General features: G+C 32.8%; 1 protein-coding gene across 1 annotated transcript in view; it reads right to left on the bottom strand.

The window, feature by feature from the left end:
• LOC150098183 (lachesin-like) overlaps nucleotides 1-24,083 on the bottom strand; it is a 299,185-nt gene that overhangs the window by 19,096 nt on the left and 256,006 nt on the right. Inside the window, exons 3-7 of the mRNA XM_090406487.1 lie at nucleotides 22,956-23,163; nucleotides 12,763-12,933; nucleotides 12,219-12,347; nucleotides 6,874-7,161; nucleotides 3,519-3,587 (exon numbers count right to left, since the gene is read on the bottom strand). Of these exons, the coding sequence (XP_090262613.1) occupies nucleotides 3,519-3,587; nucleotides 6,874-7,161; nucleotides 12,219-12,347; nucleotides 12,763-12,933; nucleotides 22,956-23,163 (865 nt within the window). The remainder of the gene's footprint in view (nucleotides 1-3,518; nucleotides 3,588-6,873; nucleotides 7,162-12,218; nucleotides 12,348-12,762; nucleotides 12,934-22,955; nucleotides 23,164-24,083) is intronic.

Raw genomic sequence — 24,083 nt, 5'->3', positions numbered from 1 at the left:
AGCAAGATGGGGTCACTAGCCACATCACTAGACCCACAGTAGAACTCCTAAGGCACATTTTTGACGAGCGAATATTCGCGTAGATTTGCAGTTAATTGGCCATCACGTTCTCCAGATATAACGGCTTCTGACTTCTTGCTATGGGGTTACCTGAAGGAAACGGTTATGCGAACCGGTCCCAGACAGTACAACAGGTGAAGGAGAATATTCGTGCAGAAATTAGGGCGCTGCAGCCAGGAACATTAACAGCTGTCATTGAACATACAGTGGAAAGGGCCAATCTTTGTAAGCCAAAAATGGAATTTATAATGATAATAATAAATAAATTAAGTAATAGTTTCTGGGAAATTCCCATGTTACTCCTCTTAAATATAAGATTCCCATCTTACTCCTCTTATATATATATATATATATATTTTTTTTTAGGGCATTATGGGCGAGTATAGAAGGCAATTATGACAGAATAAAAGATGTGGAAACATTTTGTACATACCTTGTTTTTTGGTTCTATGATGCCTTCTAAATCCAAGCTCCTGCTGAAGATTTTTTATAAAAGGGGAGGGAGGATAAGAACATGGGGGGGGGGGTACTTTAGACGCGGGAAAAGAAGTTTGGAAACCCGGGTTACTATTAATAATATATATATATATATATATATATATATAAATATATATTTATCTGACCTCTTCTGGAAAAACTAAATTAATAATATTAATTAAAAAAAATAGATTAAAAAATTAAATTAAAAAAACATAAGTATAAAAAATAAATTAAACATTAAAATTTAATAAAAATAAAGACAAAATATAAACAAGACAACGAAACAATGCTTAGAATATCCGAAACTATTGCCATAAAATGCGATGAAAATTCTATCAACGTCCACCACCCTACCTAAGTTCCGAATGTTGGACGATCCAAAACTTACAAATTAAGCCACGCTCCGGCCAGTTGTGACCACAAATGCCCTAATTTGGCAGATGCAACTTGCTGCCTTGACATAGCCCTACACTCCTTCCGACAAAGATCCGACGATGGTCAGACGATGACCGAAACGGTCCACACCCCGTTAACCCCTGTCCCAGTTTCCACATAAGGATACCCTTCCCCTTCGTTCCCCCCCTCTCCCCTCACAAAATAATGCGGCCCTAAACAAAATAATAATAATATATATATATATATATATATATATATATATATATATATATATATATATATATATATATATATATATATATATATATATATATATATATATATATATATATATTATTAATAGCAACCCGGGTTTCCAAACTTATTTTCCCGCGTCTAAAGCACACCCCCATGTTCTTCCCCCTCGTTTATAAACAACCTTCAGCAGGAGCTTGGATTTAGAAGGCATCATAGAACCAAAAAACAAGGTATGTACAAAAATTTTCCACATCTTTTATTCTGCCATAATTGCCTTCTATACTCGCCCATAATGCCCTAATATATATATATATATATATATGACAGAATGATCATTGACTCGGTTAACATACATAGTTTTATGAAAAAAATTGAATGACTAGAACCGAGATTTAATTAAAAAGGTTTTAATATAAACACACTACTAGTTTCGGCCTGTAACAGCCTTCTTCAGGTGACATTATAAAAGAAAAAACACTAAACATTGAGGGTTAAAAGACTATGAACAACATTGACAGTCTTTATACATAATTAGCATGAAACGTTGTATTTATATTTGAAGCTGTTCTTTCATTTGTTGCATTATTGGCAGAGTGCGTGCTTGCTGCATCACGTGAACGCCAGTACATGATTACAGCTGAATGACTATCTGGGAGGTTGTAGCTTAAGTTGTTATTTAGATGAACAGGATTGAAGATGATTTCTCTCGATTCCACAATTTTTCTCTCTATTTCGTCACTGCAACGGAAGATGTTTGTAGATTTTTCCCAGCAGACTTTGTGACTTTGATTATCATCATTAGGATTAGCTGAGAAGAGGATATGACTTGATAATGCACTCGCTCGCTGTCTCTTGTAAGTAATGTCTCTCATGTGTTCTTCCATACGCATTTCGACAGATTTGTCTGTCTGCCCGAAATAAGGAATATCGCAGTCACATAATATTTTATATACGCCAGGGTATTTGAGTTGATGATGACAAGGTTTTGGGTGGCTAATTAAGGAACGGATCTTTGGAAGTGGACAAGGTTCCGATATTGTATTTTTTTAGAACTTTTGCTAATTTATGTGAAACAGTACTTATGTAAGGAATAGAAATATTGCCTTTGAATCTATTTGTTTCTTCTGAGTGATGTCTAGGAGGATTAAGAAGGAATTTGTTAATGATTTTCTTGGAATATCCATTAATTCGAAAGAAGTTTTCAGATGGTTTATTTCTGTAAGCAGTTCATTTGGATCATCAAGAAGAGAACGGGCTCTATGTCCCAAGGTGGAAATTATTCCAAGCTTATGAGGAGGGAAATGATGGGACTGACTGTGCAGATATCTGTTGGTATGTGTGGGTTTTCTATATATCGATATTTTTAGTTTACCAGAAGAGCGAGTCAGTTTGACATCAAGAAAAGGCAAGGAATTATCCGTTTCAAGCTCAGCAGTAAACTTAATACAAATAATAGTAAACTTAATAGTAAACTTAAACGTTATATATATATAACGTTTCCAAATATATATATATATATATATATATATATATATATATATATATATATATATATATATATATATATATATATATATATATATATATATATATATATATATATATATATACCCCTTTTTTGAGTTAAGTTAGCCAATGTATTAAAATAGGGGTCACTCTTAAACAAAAACAGGCTACAATAGCCGTTAATTATATTAATAAATAAATTAGTTATTAAATGTTTAAACCTCTTCATGACTTCTGGGCCACCCTGTACGATAAGTTTAAAGCTTTCGTCGTTGATGTTGGTTCTCACACACACACACACACACACACACACACACACACACACACACACACACACACACACACACACACACACACACACACACACACACACACACACAAAGTCCAATTTTCAATTAACGATGTATCTTCATATCTTCATCGTTATATTTCAAGGTGATATAACATGATTTTCGAAACCTTCAGCAGCTTGCGTTTTAAGAATCAGATGCAACATATGGTACTTCCAAACTGTTTCATACTCCTGTCACAGCATGGATTGTCACGATGATAATGATCAAAAAGTATGATCTGTATGAGCAACACACTAGACAACACCAGTTCAACGTGCGCTGCACGTGCAAATTTGTGACACGTATAAGTACTCAGTATAATTAACACAGAATAATGAATCGATTAAAGTCGTTGTCAAGGTGCATAAAAGTCATTAGTTCTATTCAACAACAGTGCATTTGAAAATGGTTTTAAAAATATAACAAATTCTATTTTCTGTAATAAAATTAAAATTTCCAATTTGTCGTTCTAATATTCATTTGAAAATTAAGAATAGAAATACTCACCTCTAAATCTTGGAAGGTAGTTTTCGTACTGTGTTGTTGGTCTTGGAAGTGTAGTGGGTGGCGGAATTTCTGCGAGAGAAAATATTTTATATGATGTAAATAACTACTTAGACTGTGTGACTCCTGTAGATATTATGAAAGCCGATTGAATATTTATTACAAATATTATTGTTACCAAGAAAATAAATAATATTTATAACTAGTATTAAAATAATTACACCTCCTATTAAATCATTAGTAATTTTTAATGAAACAGCAGCATGTAAATATAAATATTATGTTTCGAACAAAAAGAGAGAAATAAATCTTCTTAGAAGCACGCAAACAAGGTATATTGTAATTTTATATTTCTTTTAGAGAACTCATTCTTCATATTATTGACATTAGAAATTAGTTATCTAAGATATTTTCCAAAATATATATGCTAAAATCAAATTATTTAATTTACAGAAAGTTTCCGAAAGCATACACATATTTAGATTTTATTTATTTATTTATTTATTTTTCCACTAAGCTAGGAAGTAAGGTAGCTTAATACCATCCCACTATGATTCTTATAATGAATCAATGTTGTGTGGGGGGGGAGGGTAGATAGGTAGATATATTTCTTGGATCCTCTTGGATCCAAGAAATATATGTAATAGTTTACATCTTGAGAGATTCAATGGCTAATCCAGTAATTATTCTTATTCTTCTTATTATTATTATTAAGCGACACATAAAGGGAGTCCGAACACTCATCGAGGGAGGACACCTACTTTACAACTCTCTGGCTCCACCAACTACACCAACGCCATCTACCGCCTACCATACCATTAGTATATCCACACACAATCACAAACATTCATGGCCACGGCGGGATTCGAACCCACAGCTTTTTGGCTGGGGAGCGGATACGCTGACCACTTGTCCAACATGGCCGGCCATGGTTAGGCAAGTGACGTGTCTTTTTTTTTGGAATGATGATAATTATTTTTTTGTTCGTTCGAATCACGTGTAGGACACGAATAACCTTAACAGGAGCATCTTGAAAGTGAGTTAGTTGGTCTCATATGCAAGATTTTTTAACTCCGCCCCACTGGAATTTTTTTTCAGGCAAAAGAGGCACACAACTATTTAAAACCTAGCCCAATATAGTTTTTGGAATAATTCTTTCGAGATAACATGATATCATTTGATTTAAAAAAAATAAATCTTGAATCATTATTACCTGACGTCTCCAAGGTGTTTAAAGACTCATCGAGGGAGGGCACTCATTCCACAACTCTCCATCTCCATCAACTACAGTAAACCGCATCATCTACACCAACGCCATCTACCCCCACGAGTACTTTCACAGATAATCACAAACATCCATGCCTACGGCGGGATTTGAACCCACAGCCTTTCGGCAGAAGAACGGATACGCCACCCACTCGGCCAGACAGACCGGCCTTATAATCAAAAAACAAAGAATCTTTAATATACAAATAGAAACATTTCTATACATCCTCTCACAAGATAATGCATTTAATAATTTGGAACTTATCATGTCACTTTGATTACCCAAACGAGAGATAACTGGACCAAATTGTTACTACTTATAATTTTGTCTTGAAAATTACCCAAACGGTGCGAGAACTGTAACGATTTTATTGAAAGAATCTACTATTAATTGAAAAATATAAAAACAACTTAAATTTTTCATTTTATTTAAAATTTCGTTTAAAACTGGACAATATTTCAAAGTATTTAAAGTATAAAACATTTGAAACTATCGTAAAAATCTACACTCTGTAGATAAAGGGGCTTGATTCCTCTACAAAATAAGAAAATCGGTTCGCACGTGAAAGGTGTTAACACACGCAAGGTAGACTACAAGAATATGTGACTACATTCCAAATTACACATTGCCTAGGCCTTAAAGGAGATAAAGATTTCTGTCAAATTGATTTACTGTCTCTATCTCTGGTGCACCAATCACTTTGAACCTTTCAACCTCCAATCCATCTACACTGATTTCCTCAGTAAGCAATTCTCAATAGTGAGATCATCTTGAGAAATTTAATATCCTTAACTCAGATAGCTTTTAATTTCCAGTTTCACAAACCACGCTGGGAGATATATGTTGAAAAATGTACGACCCCCAGTGCAAGAAACTATATCTTTATTAATAAGTCTATTAATACTGCAACTTTTCCTAGATTAGTATATTACAGATATCTGAGATTCTAAGGAAATAAATACCTCTTTGCTTTTTTTTTTGTTCGCTAGGTATGTCTATGCGTCTCTCTCGAATAACAATTCATCCTGTAGAAATTTCTAATCTACCCAAACTTAGAATTTCGTTTTCATAATCAGTCTAAAGCAGCATAAAACAAACATAAAAATTCGTGATCCTCTTTTGAACTTTCAGGTTAACGATTATACTTTCCTTAAAAAAAATCCATCTTTCTATCATATAACACAGTATATTTCAGCTGTCGTTTTTTTATGAAGGTATTTCCATGGACACGGTACATCTGAGTTATTAATCATACAATCCGGTTTCGGACTTACCTAATCAAATTTTCGTTGAGTGCTTTCATATCTTTTACATCAACCTCTACAGCCAACTTACGTCAGTCTTTTCCATGTATTGCAGCTTGTAGTTATTTCGCAAAAAAAAAAAAAAAGTCAATAAATTCCTTATCTCTTCCTAACGTCTAATCCTCCCTGCGTAGTTGCTAAAGTACTATATTTTTACAGCCTCTTCTGTTTCAGCTTGGTATTAAAAATGTAACAATCAACTTTTTACTCACTACTATAGAATCCTACACAAAGGAATGCACGAGTTGCAAAACAATAGCTACTGGTCTTACGCATGCGTTCTCTTTAACTAGCAAAAGTAAGAATAATGAATTTCATATTTTACGTTAAATTAATCACAATAAAATCAGAAAACTAATTTTGGAAATTTAGTGGCTAAAACTTAACTTTATGTTAAATAAAGATTAATTGTCCGTAAGTAAATTAACTGAATACATAAAAACAAGCAGATATTTTCAGAGCCACGTTGGATAAAAAGTTAATCGTCAAAAATATTCTATCAGCAAGATAACAAAACATCCCTTTTCTCTATGGGTTTTGAATAGATAAGACAGATAATATTTCCGAACATGATTTCTTATGGGAGGTAAAACATCAATCTAATGATGATGGGTACGGAAATCATGGCCGCACTTTTAAGTTAAAAAATAATTTAGAACAACGTTAATTTTAATTATCAACATAATCATTAAGGTAGATATGAAGCGCATCGTCATAAATATAGAGGCGGACAAATAAAGATTAATATCCGTGAAAAGCGTGAGCAGTAAGGAAACTAGCAACTTACCGTATAATCTGATGAATCCTTCTTTTTCTCCCAAGGTGTTTTTCGCTACACATTTATAAGAGCCAAAGTCTCTTTCGTTTAAGTCGTTTATCTTGATTTTCATGCTTATCTTATAACCGTCTTCTTCTTCTGTCAAGTCATATTTCCTGTTATTGAGCAGCATCACTCCGTCGTTTCTAATCCACGACGTCAGGGGTCGAGGTGAAGCCTCAAGTCGACACTCGAGCGTGACATGCATTCCAGACGGGGCACCGACTAATTGGTTGGGAACGCGAATTTTTGGACGAACTGAAAGAACAGATGATATCATTTGTGCACGTGATTACTTAAGGAAAGTCATTAACTTAAAAGTGTCTAAGTAACACGAGAATTTTCACATCTGAAATATTCTTTCCTGCATATATCATTTATATTGAATGATTGTAATAACGAAAATATAATTTCCAGATTAATTGAGAACATACAAATAACAAACATATTTCAAAAATAGATAAATGAAAATTAAGTAAACCTCAGTTCTTGGGATTGTATTAAAAATTTATGTGTAAGCTATATTTCTAATTCATCATATATAATCGTAAATAAATACCTCTGTAGCAAACAGTAAATAGCAACAAATTTGTATAAACCCGAGTTCGAATTCCAAACATAATGCGAAGAAAATATATAATGCTGTTCAACTAAGTTATTCAGTCCATCTGATGCGGACTCTTGCAAAGTAAGAAAAGAAGTTGCTTATCCGTATGATTTCATTAAACACAAACTTTAACTGAATATGGAAAATTATGGAAAATTGCTTAATTACTTATGCTCTTTGTACTTCCTGGTGCATATAGCCGAGATTCGTTTATTCTCATTACTTCCAGAGGTGGTATCCAGGTATCCTTCAGGCATCCACATATCAAAGCTAACTTCTGAATCTTTCTGCTGTCTATTTTTTTTTTTTTTTTGCTCAGTCCGTTTATATAATTCATCGTTTTTTATACTTTGGGACTAAAATAATTATTTAAAAATTTTACGCAAATATTTTGTTTGGATGCTGTTTAATTTAGCTTTTTTTTTGGGGGGGGCGAGGTCAGTTTCTGTATCTGATCCATATAATAATAACTTCGTAACATTTTTCGTTTTATTATATTTTAAATATTTTGTTTTATTATGATTATCTGGATTATTTCCATTTATTATTCAAATTTTTTCAAAGCAGATTTTGCTGTTATCAGCCTTTGCGTTTTATCTCTGTCGATTCCAACCTTCTGCATCAACATTATTATTATTACGTGACACCTCCAGGTAGTCTAAAGACTTATCGAGGGAGGACACCTACTCTACATCTCTCTCTAGATCAACTTCAACTAACCGCACCTGTACTGCGGGATTCGAAACATCAGCCTTTTGGCTGGAGACGGATACGCTAACCACTCGGCCAACCAGGCCGGCGAAATATGTATCTCCGAAGTATGTAAAATTCTTCACCTCGTCTACCAAGTTAATCAATTTTAATTTCTTTCTCGTATTTGCTATTCAATTTAAGAACCTCTGTCTTAATCATATTTATTTTAAGACCAACATTTTTAAGCTGTTTTATGCATCCGATTTTGCTTGTACAGATCAGCGTAGTGTGATGATATCAAAATTATGTCGTCTTCATAACTAGATCCCACCTGTGACGAAGGATTCTATTTAATTATTCTTATCAACTCTTCTCATTATCTAATCAATCACCCTGTTAAATAGTAATCCAGATGTTAAAAAACCTGGGTTAGTTAACAGCTGTCCTCATTTCTAACAGTTCTGATGCAATTTGTTGAACAATAACACATCTTTGACTTCCTTTAATGTCTTTGTATTATTATATTAACAGTATCTTTAATAATTATTCATAATGTTTCTCTTTCAATACTGTGAAATGTTTGGAAAAATCTGTAAAATATAGGCATAACAAGTTTCTAAATTCTATACTTTGCACAATGATATTCCTTCAGGTTAAAAGTCCCGAAAGTTGAACTCAACCACACATATCTGAAGAAAAACTGAAGTAATTTATCAATACTGATTTTCTGTTTATTAGAAATGTAAGGCAAAATGTATTACCTGTAACATTTGATTTTAAAATATTTTCTTTCAACGTATATAAGCGTTATTAATTTTTTTTGTATTTCTAAAGTTTAGGAAAGGAATTTTTCTCTAAATATGGCAACATGTCTTTTGCGCGTTTTATTTAGTTTTTGGAGTTAGCTATTATAAATGCAGCAGTTAACTGAACAAATTACACTGTAGTGGCTGATTTGGTTTCTTAAAATACAAAATCCATCTTTCTGAGATGGCTGGTCTAATCTACAACATTTGTATATAATCTTTCTTTATTAATATATTAAATCATAGCAATAAATCATTTTCCTACTTAAATTTGTTTGTTGATACTTAATTATTATTAATAACTCCCAGTAAATAAATAAATAAATGAATAACAATAAGTTTCAGTCTTAATTTGATAAACGATTCTTCTGCCCTCGTCACACAGCATTAATCTTCCAGATTTGCAACTTCTCGAATGGGAACTTAATATAAAATAAATAACAATTTTCCATTTTTATCTGTTTTTTATAAACTAAGTCATACGCGAAAGTACTGCGTTATAGAATATTTACCTTAGATGTAATATTTTTTTGTCATTGCCATTTTACCGAAACAACTTGAGAAAATAGCTCTAAAAGATTTAATATATGATTTGTTTCATAATTATTACGATAAAAACTTTGAAATATAACGACATAAAGTTCATTGATTCCCAGGTAGGAGTGCGAATCTAGGAATTTTCATGCAATGAAGGAATCAGTTTATTTTCTTCTCTTCTTTACAAAACTAGAAATTGCTGTTAAGAAGCGTTATATCAATGAAATAAAAGTATACTTCTTTTAATAGTTAAGCAGGTTAATCTCAAGTTAATGATGATTATAAACATTTCAAAAATTCAATATTTTAATTTAAAACAGAGATTATATTGACGTATCATGCTGACACCATTTCTGTCTATTCAGAAAAGTCATCATCTGAGTGATTTTGAAAAATCAAGCTGAATTATTATGAAGCATTCATAAGTTGCGACTTCTTTTTAGAAATAACAGCTTATTTGTGCAAGTTATTATAATAAAGATTTGTTTTTAATTAGAATTATTACCGTCTTCCATTCCCTTACATTAATTAACAGTAAAACAAATGATTTAATGAAGTATTGCGTGCAGTAAAACAAGGCACAATTATTAATATATACAATGAAAATTCTGACGTTGAAAAATAAGTAACTCTCTTAGGCTGATATTGAAAATCTCGATAACTCTCTATTACGCAAAAACTCACTTTTGATGCAAAACATTTGTCACAAACAGTAACAGAAGACTCAAGATTAATGTTACCAACTCTAAAAGTCCTATGATATTAGTACATTTCATTCAGATTGAGTTTTAGTAGATGATACTAATATGTAGTAACATACTAATGTTGCCATTTGTTTTTAGCAATGGCAAAGAGTCACTGAAAAGTCATCATAAAACTCAAGCTATCAAGGCTTTAATGTCATACTAGACTTCAAGCCTCTGAATCCACCTGTCATACAGAGACACTTTTCCTTTAAGGTCTGAGGCCTAAAAGGCCAGTGGATAAAAACAGTGAATCAGAAAATAAAAGAGGAAGAGTTTAGATTGAAGCACTAATATGAAAAATAAATAATTTCTTTAAACCTGTTAAAGAAAAAGAAATCTGTTTATAGAAAAAAACATTTCTATAAACAAAATTGGTGACAATACTTTTAATTTTCCATACATAAAACTAAAAGAAGACGATGTATAGAATAAATATACGAAATTAATCGTTGGCAGGAGATATTAGAAGTCACCCAAGAGCTTATGGAGCACGAAGAATTCAACCAGGGATAACATAAGCATCCATTTTGATTGAATTCCAAGCATTTTAGCAGAAAAAGGAATAGTTTGGCTTATATTATTAGCATGTAAAAGTTTGCCTGATTCTCTATGATATTGGCCGTATAAGCATGATCTGATAAGCTGATCATTATAATCGCCAATGCAAGTTAATTCATTGTGAAAGAAATCACCATAGCGAAGTTCCTGATTTTTCAAAGAAGGTTTTTATATCTGAGAATGACAGACTGATTGTATAACACAATTATAAAATTATTTCAAGAGAAATTTGATATGGGTTTGAAATAGTTTTTTGTCTACTATCCTTAATATAGTCAGTATATAAGAGAAACCCTTTCAGATGAATATATTCAAATATAGGACAGTTGTGTTGAAAGTTACAAAATCGAAGTCAAAAGCAGCAAGTCATAATTTGGATTCTTTTAGCTGATTCACAAATGTAAAATGTTCATAATAAGTTATTTAAGTTAAGGGATATTACATCCCATATCATTTCTTAGCCGAATAAGAACCTCAAAGAGTTTCATGCCGAATATAGAAACTATATAAAGTTCGGCGATTCCAAGCGTAAGCAAATACCTGGATAGTGCAACACCTGACCCATTTAGTAGTGCAAACTGAGACAATTCATAGCAAGGGTGGAGCTAGCTCCGATCACTATTCTTGTATTTACCCATAATGTAGAACAATAATACAACTCCTAGGAGCTGTATTACTGCTCTACATTATGAGAGAAGGTCACTACCCAGACCGGTTTCAACCTTTATTGAGGTCTCATCAGTGAATAGGTAGAGCTAGTTAATACCAAGTTTGTAGCGAATAGAACTTACATTCTCAATATAGGTTGAAACCGGTCTGGGTAGTGACCGTCTCTCATAATGTCGAACAGTAATACAGCTCCTAGGAGCTAAGTTCACATTATGGGTAAATACCAAGAATAGTGATCGGATCTTGCTCCACCCTTACTATGAGTTGCACTACAAAATGGGTCAGGTGTTGCACTATCCAGGTATTTGCTTACGCTTGGAATCGCCGAACATTGTATAGTTTCTATATTCGGCATGAAACTCTTTGAGTTTCTTATTCGGCTAAGAAATAATATGGGATGTAATATCCCTTAACTTAAATAAGTTCATGTCGCCGAATTGAAGCCTTTGGCTTTTCATATAATTAGTAGTTCATAATAAGGTTTATGCAGTTTTGGGACGATTTTATTTTATTCAGTATATACATGAAAATTTTTGAAAAATGCATTTTTTATTGAAAAAGTAGAAAATTATTTCTGCATTAAAAGGCACGAGGCTTAATTGCGTCCTTCACAAGCTCATTTCCTTTAGCTTTCTTTGTGCCTTACATCGGATAGTCAATAAATTTCTATCCTTTACTTAAAATAATTTAAATACTTACAGTTTACCTGAAGAAGGATTCGCTTGCTAACTGAAGGCGGGACTTTGTTTGATGCAATACATAAATAAGCTCCCATGTCTTCTCTGGTTACTTGTGAGATATTTAAATGTTCTCCTTCCAGCCGGAGAGCTAGGAATACACAGGATAGTTTATAACATATAATTGTTTCTATTATTATTATTATTATTATTATTATTATTATTATTATTATTATTATTATTATTATTATTATTATTATTATTGATTAACGTTAAAAAATTGTGTTAAAATAATTGTTTCTTAGTTCTGTAAAATTATTTATATCAATAAATAAAAATTATTACAAAAATTAAATAATTAACTTAAATAATTATTACTTTATTCTCTGCAGTATCCGTTTAAAACTAATAACACTTTCATTGTATGTCGGGAGAGTTCATCAAGAAATGTTCTGGGTTACATTACGAAAATTACGATTTACAATATCAGAAATAATCAACTGTTGTAGTAAGGAATCAGGATACGCTAGATTTATTGCACTTAACAAATTGAGAAATAATCTTACCGGAATATTTTCTTCCACTATAGGAACCAAGATTTATCTCATTACCATCTTCTCTTCTCCAAGACACAGTTGGTGTCGGATAGCCTGAGGCACGACAACGTAAACTAACTTTGGACCTTTCCTCTACAACTGTGTCGGAACTGGTTCCCTCTTCTAATATAGAGGGTGGAACTAGATTAAAACATAAAAATTATCCTTTTAAATCTCGCGCAACGAAACTATCGTATTTCAATAATTATGTAATTGCTGTGATGCAAACAAAGCTACACTGCAACCTACATTATTCATTTGCTTTTTAAATTATTTTACATTGGATGAAATATTGGAATGACGTAAATTAAAGTGTCATTAATCTGATACTTGGTGATTTTTCTATTCTCCGCTCCATCTTTACTTTGATATGCTTATTAGGAGCAACAGATAGAATTGAAGATGGAATTTATGAAGAAGATGAAATTGGTTCAATGAAAACGGGCGTAAAAGCTTTTCCTGGAGTGTTCTTTTCTTCGTATTGAACCAATAAAACTAAATATGATTACAATCAAACACTTAATAAGTACTATTTTATAAGTTATGTTTATAGTAATTATTACAAAAGGAGCATATTGGCAAGACTTGTTAATATATATATCTTCATGGTCCTAATATATACGAGGGTGGTCTGAAAATTTTTCGGCCTAACAATGAAAAAACGAATTTATAATTTGAAAATTATTTTTATTTTCCAACATAATCTCCCTTAAGACTAATACATTTATTCCAATGATGCTCCAACGCCATTATCCCGTTCCTGTAGTGGTTCTTAGTAATATCTGCAAAGTACCCCTCTACAGCTGCAATCACCTCTTGATTCGAAGAAAAACGCTGACCAGCGAGGAAGGGTTTAGTTTTCGGAAGAGATAGAAGTTAGAGGGAGCCGAATCTGGGGAATAGGGATGTTCCAACAATTCATAGTGCAGATCCCTTAATTTTCCCATTGTCATTTTCTCATTGTGGGCAGGTGCACTGTCCTGATGAAAGATGATTTTTTTCCCTGCAAACCAGGTCTTTTGTAAGGAATTTTTTTGTCTAGCTGGCTAAAAGATCGGAATAATATCCCCAGGTTATTGTTTTACCCTTTTCAAGATAACTAATAAACAAAATGCCTTTAGCATCCCAAAATACCGATGCCATGATCTTTCCTGCTGATGGAACCAGCGTTGCTTTCTTTGGAGCTGAACCGGTTTCTGTCCACTGTTTTGATAGCTGTCTGGATTCTGTGAACTCCCGCTTGCTCACTGCTGTTAGCAAGGCGGCACCCATCTTGCGCAAAGCTTTTTCATTTGCAATTCTTCATGCAAAATATATCCTACACGTTCTTTTGAAATGCCTCTAGTCTCAGCAATTTCACACTTTGACTCACCGATCAACCGATCATCCAATAGTATATCGTGCACTTGATCAATGATTTCTGGTTGTTACACCTTTTGGACATACTTCACGTGGATCATCTTCTAGTCTGGTACGGTTGCATTTAAACTCTGCAGCCCTTTTCTTAATTTTCGAAAAGTAAGGAAAAGAGTGCCCATAAACTTTTATGAACATCGAATGAATTTTTTTAGCGTTAAACCTTATTTTACAAGAATTTTATAACCTCGCGATACTCAATTTTATCCATTTCCAGGGATACAAACAACACTTTTGCTTCATACAGCTGCATCAAACAAACTACTTGTTAGAATGACTTGCAATTTCATACGGAAGCTTATAACACATGTACCAAACTTAAAAAAAAAACTGCCGATAGTGCTGCCATCTTTGTTCGTGGCCGAGAACTTTTCAGACCACCCTCGTATATCTGTATAATATTAATGTTAGATTATCGAAAATTGCGAACAGCATGAAAATGTTTTGAATTTTAGAAAAAATGAAATTAAAAAAAAGCAATGACTTCAAGCAAATATTTATTATGTAGAAACGAATGGCAGGAAATACTTGATAATGAAATATCGTGAAAGAAAGTAAATAATATGTTACCATGTATCTAAAGTAACACCTTGTTTTAAAGTGATTACTTCGGAGCGCAATAAACCATATGTATGTTCTGCTCAGCGAAAGCTTTTTTTTATCGAGTTCCTATGACGTCACCTTATAAAGTTTGAAGACAGATTTGTGTGCGATGTGTTATTGCAACCACAAACCGGAAAACACAAATAATCATCGATCATTTATTGCCTATTTGGTGATTGAAATTGCAGTGGCTTTCTGAGCATCGTAGTTTACTGAAGTTGTGTTGGATATCTGAGGTGTGTGCTTGAGAAAATGGTCAAAGGACAAGGCAAGGACCGCATTTCCATGTGTTTATGTTATTATGATTGTTGTTGTTGTTTTCGGTCTTTTTTAGGTTCTGTTTTGTGGAGTATAATTATGTGTGCGTGGGAGGAAAAGGATTCTCCAGTTTCTTCATGTGTCACCTGGCCTTCGATAATCGGATGTCAGGTTATAACTTATTTAAGAGCAGTCCCCCGTAGGCTGCAGGTATTTAAAGACCGGGCACAACAGATTTCACGGGAAATGGCAAGAAAGGCTTTCGTAGGATATCCTTAATGAGAATAAGGATAATTGTATCAAACTAATATATTTTTTGACACATTGAGGCAATCCTTATTCCTCTTATTATATGCACAGTCTTTGTGAATAATTCTCCTTTCATTCCAATCTATTCATTTAATTAAATTTTTATCCAGTTGTTGTATTTATCTTTTTATTTCCAATCCTCCTCATACTTACAATAATTTCACAATTCTAAATATAACAAATTCTTCTTCCCCACTGCTCCGCCATCAATAATATACAGATTGAGTTTTGATGTATAGTGGAAGCCATCAAATTATCGGTTTTCTGCCTCGTCAATCATTTATGTTATTCAATCTATCAGTCAACTAGACCGAATCTATAATTTATTTTATTCTGTTTTATGGAATATGCTGCTTAAAGATAAACAGTAATTTTAAAAATTAGCATTCTTTTCTGTAATAAGCATTCTCAAATTTATTTAGGATGTTCTCGTGTTAAATTTGAAGTTCTACATACTTTATATCTGCGTCGATTAATATGAATTTCAAGTCCAGCAAACTTACTTGTTTTGAATGAATATAAAAAGTTGTTGACATTGTATACTCTATTTAAGTTCGTCTAAAAACATTTCACTGAAGATGCTGCGTTTAAAAGTGAAACATAGTGGCATTATTTTTTAAGCGCATCATTCATATTTACTTTTATCAGATTGTCTAAATCTTAATAGGCATAAATGATTACAGTATATTTGTCGTTTTGGTGTCTTTCCTAGTGTAGACTCCATTCATGGCTATGATTAATATGCTTTAACATAGAATCATATAGTTTAAACATGAACTAGTGTAATTTGTAAAACAAAATTGCATAGAAATGTGTGAGCGAATAAAAATGGAAGCCAAATTTATTTATACGCTAAAATGTCTTTAACATAAACTATGTGTATAGTCGATGCTTCGGGGTACTTTTTCATTGGGCGTTGATTTCGCAAGTGTATTTTCTAGTATAATATTTTTTTTTGCAGTTTATAAAATATAATACCTTTATCAGGTATTTCAATCAAATGGTGAATTAGCCGGTCTTATACGGAGGTGGAGGTTTTTGTCCCTCTCAAAAGCAGACAAACCGGGCCCAGACCACACTTATCTACAGACGTATGATACAAACTGCGCCAGCGGAAGAGATTAGCGCCTCAGTGTCATATCTCTACTGCACATTCTGGATCTCTGGTGGCGATCAATAACATCAACCTCATGCATGGAGATGACACTTGACAGGACAGTATAAAATATAATCTCTCTTTCTCTCTCTGTTTGTTTGTTTGTGTGTGTGTGTGTGTGAAGAGAGAGAGAGAGAGAGAGAGAGAGACAGACAGAGAGAGAGAGAGAGAGAGAGAGAGAGAGAGAGAACAAAAATATACACAATGCTGCTTTAATAAAAATTTAAAAAAAGTAATGAAAAACAAGTACTGAATTATTTTTGTGCCTAGGCTGGTTGGCCAACGACTGATTCTGGTTTTTTTAAACCCATATTCGAGAGGACGAAAGACGTATAAACACATCAGCGCCGTGTGAAGAGCAGATGACGAATGAGATAGAAGTTTATTGATTTTTTTTAAAGATCTGCAGGTTGTAATTATTTGGCAATACTTCGGGGTGAATGCTGTTCCAAGAAGACAAAGGTGGACGGAATAAAAGATCAAGAGAACATCAAAAGCGGGGGATTCTAAATTAGCCATTCTCTGGCAGCAACGTCGGATTTCACAAATGTACAGGTGCCACCCTTGTGGTGAAAAGAATCGTGAGGTGAGTAGTTTGGGCATTGGATGTGGACTGTACTAGATGTAAATGCGATATGAGTTTCTACTAGGAATAAGATGTCTGGCCTGGAAGCGTGGAAGTGATGGTGAACGTCATCTATGTTTGGATTAATGCCATGGATATTAATCAAGTGGGTATGAAAGTGAGTTTTTAGTGATTATGCTATAGTCTGTATGTTGTGACTGGTTATCATTTGACTTTTTGATGGGATTATATGAGGGAGATTCGCAGAGTCATCATTATTGTTTGTAAGAGTCTTCATAAGTTTGAAGGATATAGTGGGAACGTGAGAGAATATAGACTTTTGGACATGACATCCATACAGAGAGAAACCAGTCTCCGTTCCACGACGTGGCCTCGACATTTCCCACACACACCACTACTCGGACTCCCTCTCCGAGACTTGACAGAGTATGTGGCAGCGAGATTATGCACCAGTTGATAGAGAATCCTGCTGACTAGTTCGAACAGGTGCACTAACTGGCGACCGGCCTGCGACACCATGGTTTTAACTGATGTACGCTCGAAATGGAGGGTGTTATGGGTCTGTAAGTATGTTGGTATATCTGTCATGGCCTTGAAGGGTATCACAGAGAAGAATGGGGAAACAGAAAACGGAATCTCTATTCTGGAGACCAAACATGCAATTTCCTACTTCAGACCTCCATGTTTGTCATGTTTGCAAAGTCTGATATACAGATCTCCAAATTTTTCTTTTGTATCAAATACAATATTTGTTCCTGCTTATTGATTATTATTGTCAGGTTTTCATGAAACATTAAAAAAACAGAAAGAAAATGGTGAAAACTTTCCTGAATATGCAGTTGCAAAACTTCATTCCCAAATATCTGATGCACAATATTTGTAATCCCGAATGATTAAGGAATACAACAAAATCAAAAGAGTTTTAATTAAACTGGAAGTAATTTGTTAGCCACTTAATTTAAGTACATTTTATTCTTCCATTTTATAACTTTTCCCTATAATGGAAAAAAAAAAATGAAAATTTCATGTTCTTTTTATTTGGAACTGTATAAAAAGTAAAAAGAAAGCTGTTCAGGTTTACGAACAAGAAGACCTCTTCTTGATGCTTTCCTGAAGAGAAGAATTTTTGGCAGAAAGATTGCATTTCATAGGCAGTAGGAAGTCTTTACAGCGAGGAGCTATTTCCTTAATGCCACAGGACAACTTCTATCGGATAACTATTACTCCTAACGTTTACGATCAATCGTATGAAAGAAGACTGCACGGTTTAACGTATCAAGAAGAGAAGTTCTGAGACCAGACGTAACTAGTGAAGGCCGATGTTTTCGCTATAACATTTCATGGTCGCTAAACACCGCCAGCATCAAAATTTAATGGTATCGTTAAGGAACGAGTGGAAAAGAATATGAAATATATCCACTTAGGACAGATTGTTCAGTGATGCAAAACTTTTAATGGCTCTCCATCCTTTTACGGTGAACAAATGGAAATAAATTTCAGATGAGATACAAGTAATAACGAATGGTCAGAGAAATGAATATTTTATATCTCTAAATTTAGTTTCTTTATACCACTGATTATCCGGTCGGAAATAATAAATACACTTTTAGCATTAATGGAAGAAAAAATAAATTATTTATTAACAGTATCTCCTTAACACGCAGTAAAGACGTATATTTATTAATGTTCATACGTGTGTTCTTTTTAAGCTATTCAGTTGAAATAAATGAATCAGTTATGTCAGTGTTGCCGCCTTTGGCAAAGCGAAATCTAGCTGTACTCTGTATTGCTATTCCATACATAGTGTGACGGTGAGATAAGCGTTGTAGAAGGACAACAGTGCGATAATATCGTATCATTTATGCATATTATGTAGTAATATAAAGCAAAGCAAAGCGGAACCCATAAGCGATGATTAATACCCTTCATATTTCACACGTTACTCTTCCATAGTTTGGTTCCTCTCGAGGATATTATAGTGGCTATATAGCTCAACACTGTTTCGGTTTCGTTACATTCTGTTTGAATATTATTAAACGTTGCATTGTTCACTTGTCGTACACAGAAAGATTTATTCATCTTTAGTATGATCTACCCTTGGATTAGATTTTGATAAGACTAGTCAAGTCGATTATCTATATCCGTTTGTTCACTTTCATCAAACTTCTTAAAAAAATGTTACATATTCTTCTACAATCATCTACGAGAGGCGCTTATCTTTTATTTTTTACGTAAATCTGATAATATATAGAAATATTTGATCTTGATATCAATGAATAAATCACTACCGAGGTTGTTTCTAATTTCATTTACTGTATTAGGTACCTTTAGCAAGCGACGTCTGTAATAATGTTCACAGATAACTTTCAATATATTCTTTCCGGTTTAAATATTTTGGTATGTAATATAGCAGATTAAAAAATCTTGCAGAGATGTATAATATACTGTGATATTTCATTTGATGAATACTTAAAAAAATATACGACGTCCTTTAAAAATGACAGTTTTTTCCTTGTGCCCTGACATGGTGCTAATTGTTGAGTTCACGTTCTAGATGAATTACCGCATTTCAATTTTTAGAAACTACTGAAGGAACTTTCTTTCAAAAATGGTATCAGGAAAGATGACAAGAAACATAAAAATGTCCAATTCGTTCGGACTGAATATACATCCAGTCTAAACTAAATCTTCGTATCAGTCACAAGATTCCATAAGAGTTGGACATTACGTGATGCTGACTTGTACAACCTTAAGAATATTGGAAACCACACAGCTCAGGAGTGGAGTTATGAGAAAAGAAGAATAAATTAATTTCTATCAGAAGATAATGATATCTAAACAGTTAATAGGTATGTCAGAACTGTCTAATGCAAAAATAACGAATTATGAAAGTATTCACATTGAATCTGATCTACGGCTAAATAGGGTCGGAGGCTGAGAAAGCTTAAAACGAAATTATTTTCTTAATTATCCAGGTGATTAAAATGTTCAGTGAGTTGGTAAGATTTTCTGGAAATGAGTTTTATCTCTATTACTAATCATATTCAGTTAAGAGGCGCATTTGTGACAGGAGATAACCAACACCTAAAAAAAAGAAACAGAAGTATTACATTTGCTTGGCTTGTCGTTTCCATTTACAGCTGAAGCAAGTAAAGCCTGTTATGCCTGGCCTCTAAATATTGTGTGTGTTTCTGGCAGGTGTGGTTTTGGCTGAATTGTGTTCATGTAATGTATTATATGTATATAAAAATTATTATCATTATATGCATGTTATCTGAGACATAATTTTATTGTATGTATTGTATGTGTTAGTGTGCAAATACGTATTGCAAATATTATGTGTATAATAATAAAGTTATTATTATTAATAATATATATATATATATATATATATATATATATATATATATATATAAGTTATATATATTAGTTATTATGCAAAAAATTCTGTATAATCTTCATTGTGAATATTAGAAGAACATGTGTTGCAAATATAGAGCCAAAAAAGTACGATTAAAAATATGATTTAAATCCAATGTAGAAAATGAACCACACATGCAGCACTAAATGCTGAACTTTGTAAAAAGTTACAAGTTGGAATGTCACTCAAGATGATTATTGTATATGTGTAAACATTTTAGAAAACAATAAAAAATATTATTATTATTGAAAGAAAGTATTATTATTATTATTATTCTGGCATTCTGGCAAATGGAAAGAGTGTGGAAAATAATGATGTCCCTATAATAACACATACAACACAGAAACTTGGCTCCCAACTCCTTCTTTCTCGCTACCCAATACATACCAATACATATTTATTTCATTGTATTTTAAGGTTCGGTAGTAAAATGAATTCATTGTAACCTGCAGCTTTCACATAACTTTTTAATTTGTCCTCTGTTCACGTGATTTTCACTACCCCAATGAAATGAGTTGAATAAAGTGGGTACTTAATCTTTTGAATTCTTATTTCTTATATGTATTGTCATCATTCCTATAATGTAATGCAGTATCATAGATCTGTTATACTTGTCTTTCATTTCTCTTTTACAGAAAGAAGGTACTTATGAGAGGATGGATTCAGAAAATGTATCAAATTCATATTATCCCCTCCCCACCTAAAATACTCAAATAAAATTCGGCATTTAAAAAAAAAAATTATGCAAGAAAATTAACCTTGCTGTATGTTTTCTGAACAAAATTTTATTGCTGTTTTTATTTTGAATCAGAAATATTAATAAAGTGATTAAATGGTATAGATTGAATAAATTAGTTGGCATGTCTCTTTAAGCTAGCTATTCAGAATAAAAAAAATTATAACTGTCTGAAAAATTATTATTATTATTATTATTATTATTATTATTACTAATATTGCGTGACACCTCCATGGAGTCCAAGGACTCATCCAGGGAGGACACTCCACTCTATTCCGCTACACACATCTCTCCGTCTCTCATATTACTTAAGTCTTCATCTACACACAACAACATTACCGCCCATCATCGCTACCACCACCACCACCAAAAATATTTTCTGTCTGTAAATTGTGTGTTCTCATGGCTGATTTCACTGTACGCTGGATGCAAAACCAGAGTTTCCGTGCGAAAAGAATCCTGCTATCTCCTTATGAGATCGCTAACTCAACTTCAGTTGAAAAAGCATATATAAAAATTCTCTCATCAGAACAAGAATCAAAGCCAATTTGTTTCCCAATCGACGGGTGCAATGCTCCGTTTTTCTATCAATCACGCTACGGAGACGCTTCAATATACTTGCTATTCTTTAGAGGAGCTGCAAGATTTTAAGCATCTTTACTATTTGAACCTGAAAATGAAAAAATCACTCGGTTGATATGTACACTACTTGACTAAATGACATCCGTGGCATTTGTCACATTTAAATTAAAAGAAATTGGGAGAGTATGACTATTCATCCTTTTCTTTAGCAGTAAAAGTTGTGTCTCTTCTTACCAGACTTGTGGCTCATTCATATTTACAATACGCAGTAAATCTGACACGACTTGATCTCTGATCATTTTGTAGGGTCAACAGTATAGCGTTCAAGTAACAATTGTTTTGTAAATAAATTGTTACTTGGACAGTTATATTGGCCACCAAGGGTACCGACGAAGTTTAGAAACTATTGCAATAAACTAAGAATTACTTTTTCTTCGATATTTTATGATGTTGTGTTTCGAACCGCTACAAGTAAAAACTAAAACCTGACATCCTTTCTCCACGAGTTTTGCTCTAACTTAAAAAATTAACTGTCAAGAATTATGTAGCTAAAAAAGAGTGTCAAGTCAGCCTTATTAAATAAACACACAATGACTTTCTGTTCATCAATGGAAAAATGGTTATTTGTTTCTTTTATTCTACTTCAGGAATTATCTACGATGATATTTAAATAATATTATGGTGGATTTTTTTTTTTTCTCTTGAGACAACTATGGGCATATTACAAATTATAAAATAAAAATTAATGGGGTATTTCATTCTTATTTTCACAATTAGCATACTAATTACTCTGCACATCGTGTCATAGTGAACAGTTCATAATGAATAAGAGTTCATTATGAATAAGAGTTCATTATGAATAAGAGTTCATTATGAATAAGAGTTAATGAATAAGAAGTAAAAATAGTTCATAATGAATAAGAGTTCATTATGAACTATTATGAACTGTTCTTATGAATGATTCATTTCCTTATCGTTTTGAAATTATAAATAAATTAAATGACTTTATATTATTGACTTAACTTATTTATTTCTATATTAAATGTATTTATTCAGTAATTTCCTAAAGTTAACACTTCCGAGAAATTTCACTTACCCATGATATCTAGGTAGCCTAGTTGGCTCACCATTGGCTCGGTATTAATTTGGCACATATAATACCCTCGGTCTTCGACCTGGACGTCCTTGATATGCAAATACCACTGTTTCTGGTTATTATTGCTCACGCGAATGCGAGTGTCTCTGGTTATGACGTGTGTGTGGATTGTCAAAAGAGTCTGTGTGTCCATCTTGATCCAAGCGACCTATAGACAAAAAATATATGAACAACACAAGGAAATAATTCTTTAATTTTAAATTTAAATCATTTTTGAAAAGAACGAATATATTTAATGCATTTGGTATATATTGCAATCAAATAAAGAATTATATTTCATATTTCTATTGAAATAATTTCAATGTTTCAATAATTATATTGAAATATTCTATATTTCAATATAATTCAAATTTACTAAACAAAAATATGCATTCCTTAAGTGAATTTTTTCTTCTTCTTGAGACAATTGAACTCAATTTCACAAGAATAACTTTGTAAATGATCTTTATACTGCAAATGGTAAAAGTCTATTTCTGAATAATGTTTATGCTACTTACTATTAAGTGAAGTCAAAAGCACAGTGAAGAGTCAACAAGAAGCTTTATTTCGCTTCAAGATGAGTTCCAAATATAAAGTTTCCTGGGAAAGAGTATATTAAAAGTTTCGTCTGGGTGGAATTATTCCGCAGAAAATTTACATTAAAAAACTACTTATAGGCTTGCAAATAACCGACTTGTGAAGACAATCGTTCTAATGAACTATAATTGGCTTAGGGTTAGATCAGAAGACTATGGATATATGGAACATGCTTTTGAAAATGCTTTAACAACAGAATAACAACAACAACAAAGGCTTTCGGGTCTATACTACAATAAGAAGGGTTAAAAAGCTACCACTTCATATTCATTTTCTATGAGAAACCAGCAGCTTTCGGTAGTGTAATGGCCATTTAACAAAGTGTGGCATCCCTTCTTTATAAAAGTTCTTATGGAATAGCGACAGGAAATATCGCCGAAAATAGCTTTCTTTTGGCAAGCTTTAAATACAAAATTAAGCATCTAATCCTAAACAGATACGTTAAGTATTCTTTATACTCTACGAAAGTGGAAGCTTTTGCTCCCGGAAACT

Source organism: Typopeltis vanoorti, chromosome 16, assembly GCF_054136105.1.
Source record: "Typopeltis vanoorti isolate ZY-2024b chromosome 16, IOZ_Tvanoo_1.0, whole genome shotgun sequence".
NCBI classification, from domain to species: domain Eukaryota; kingdom Metazoa; phylum Arthropoda; class Arachnida; order Uropygi; family Thelyphonidae; genus Typopeltis; species Typopeltis vanoorti.
Note: the sequence above shows the minus strand (reverse complement) of the source record. Positions and strands in the feature narration are given on the sequence as shown.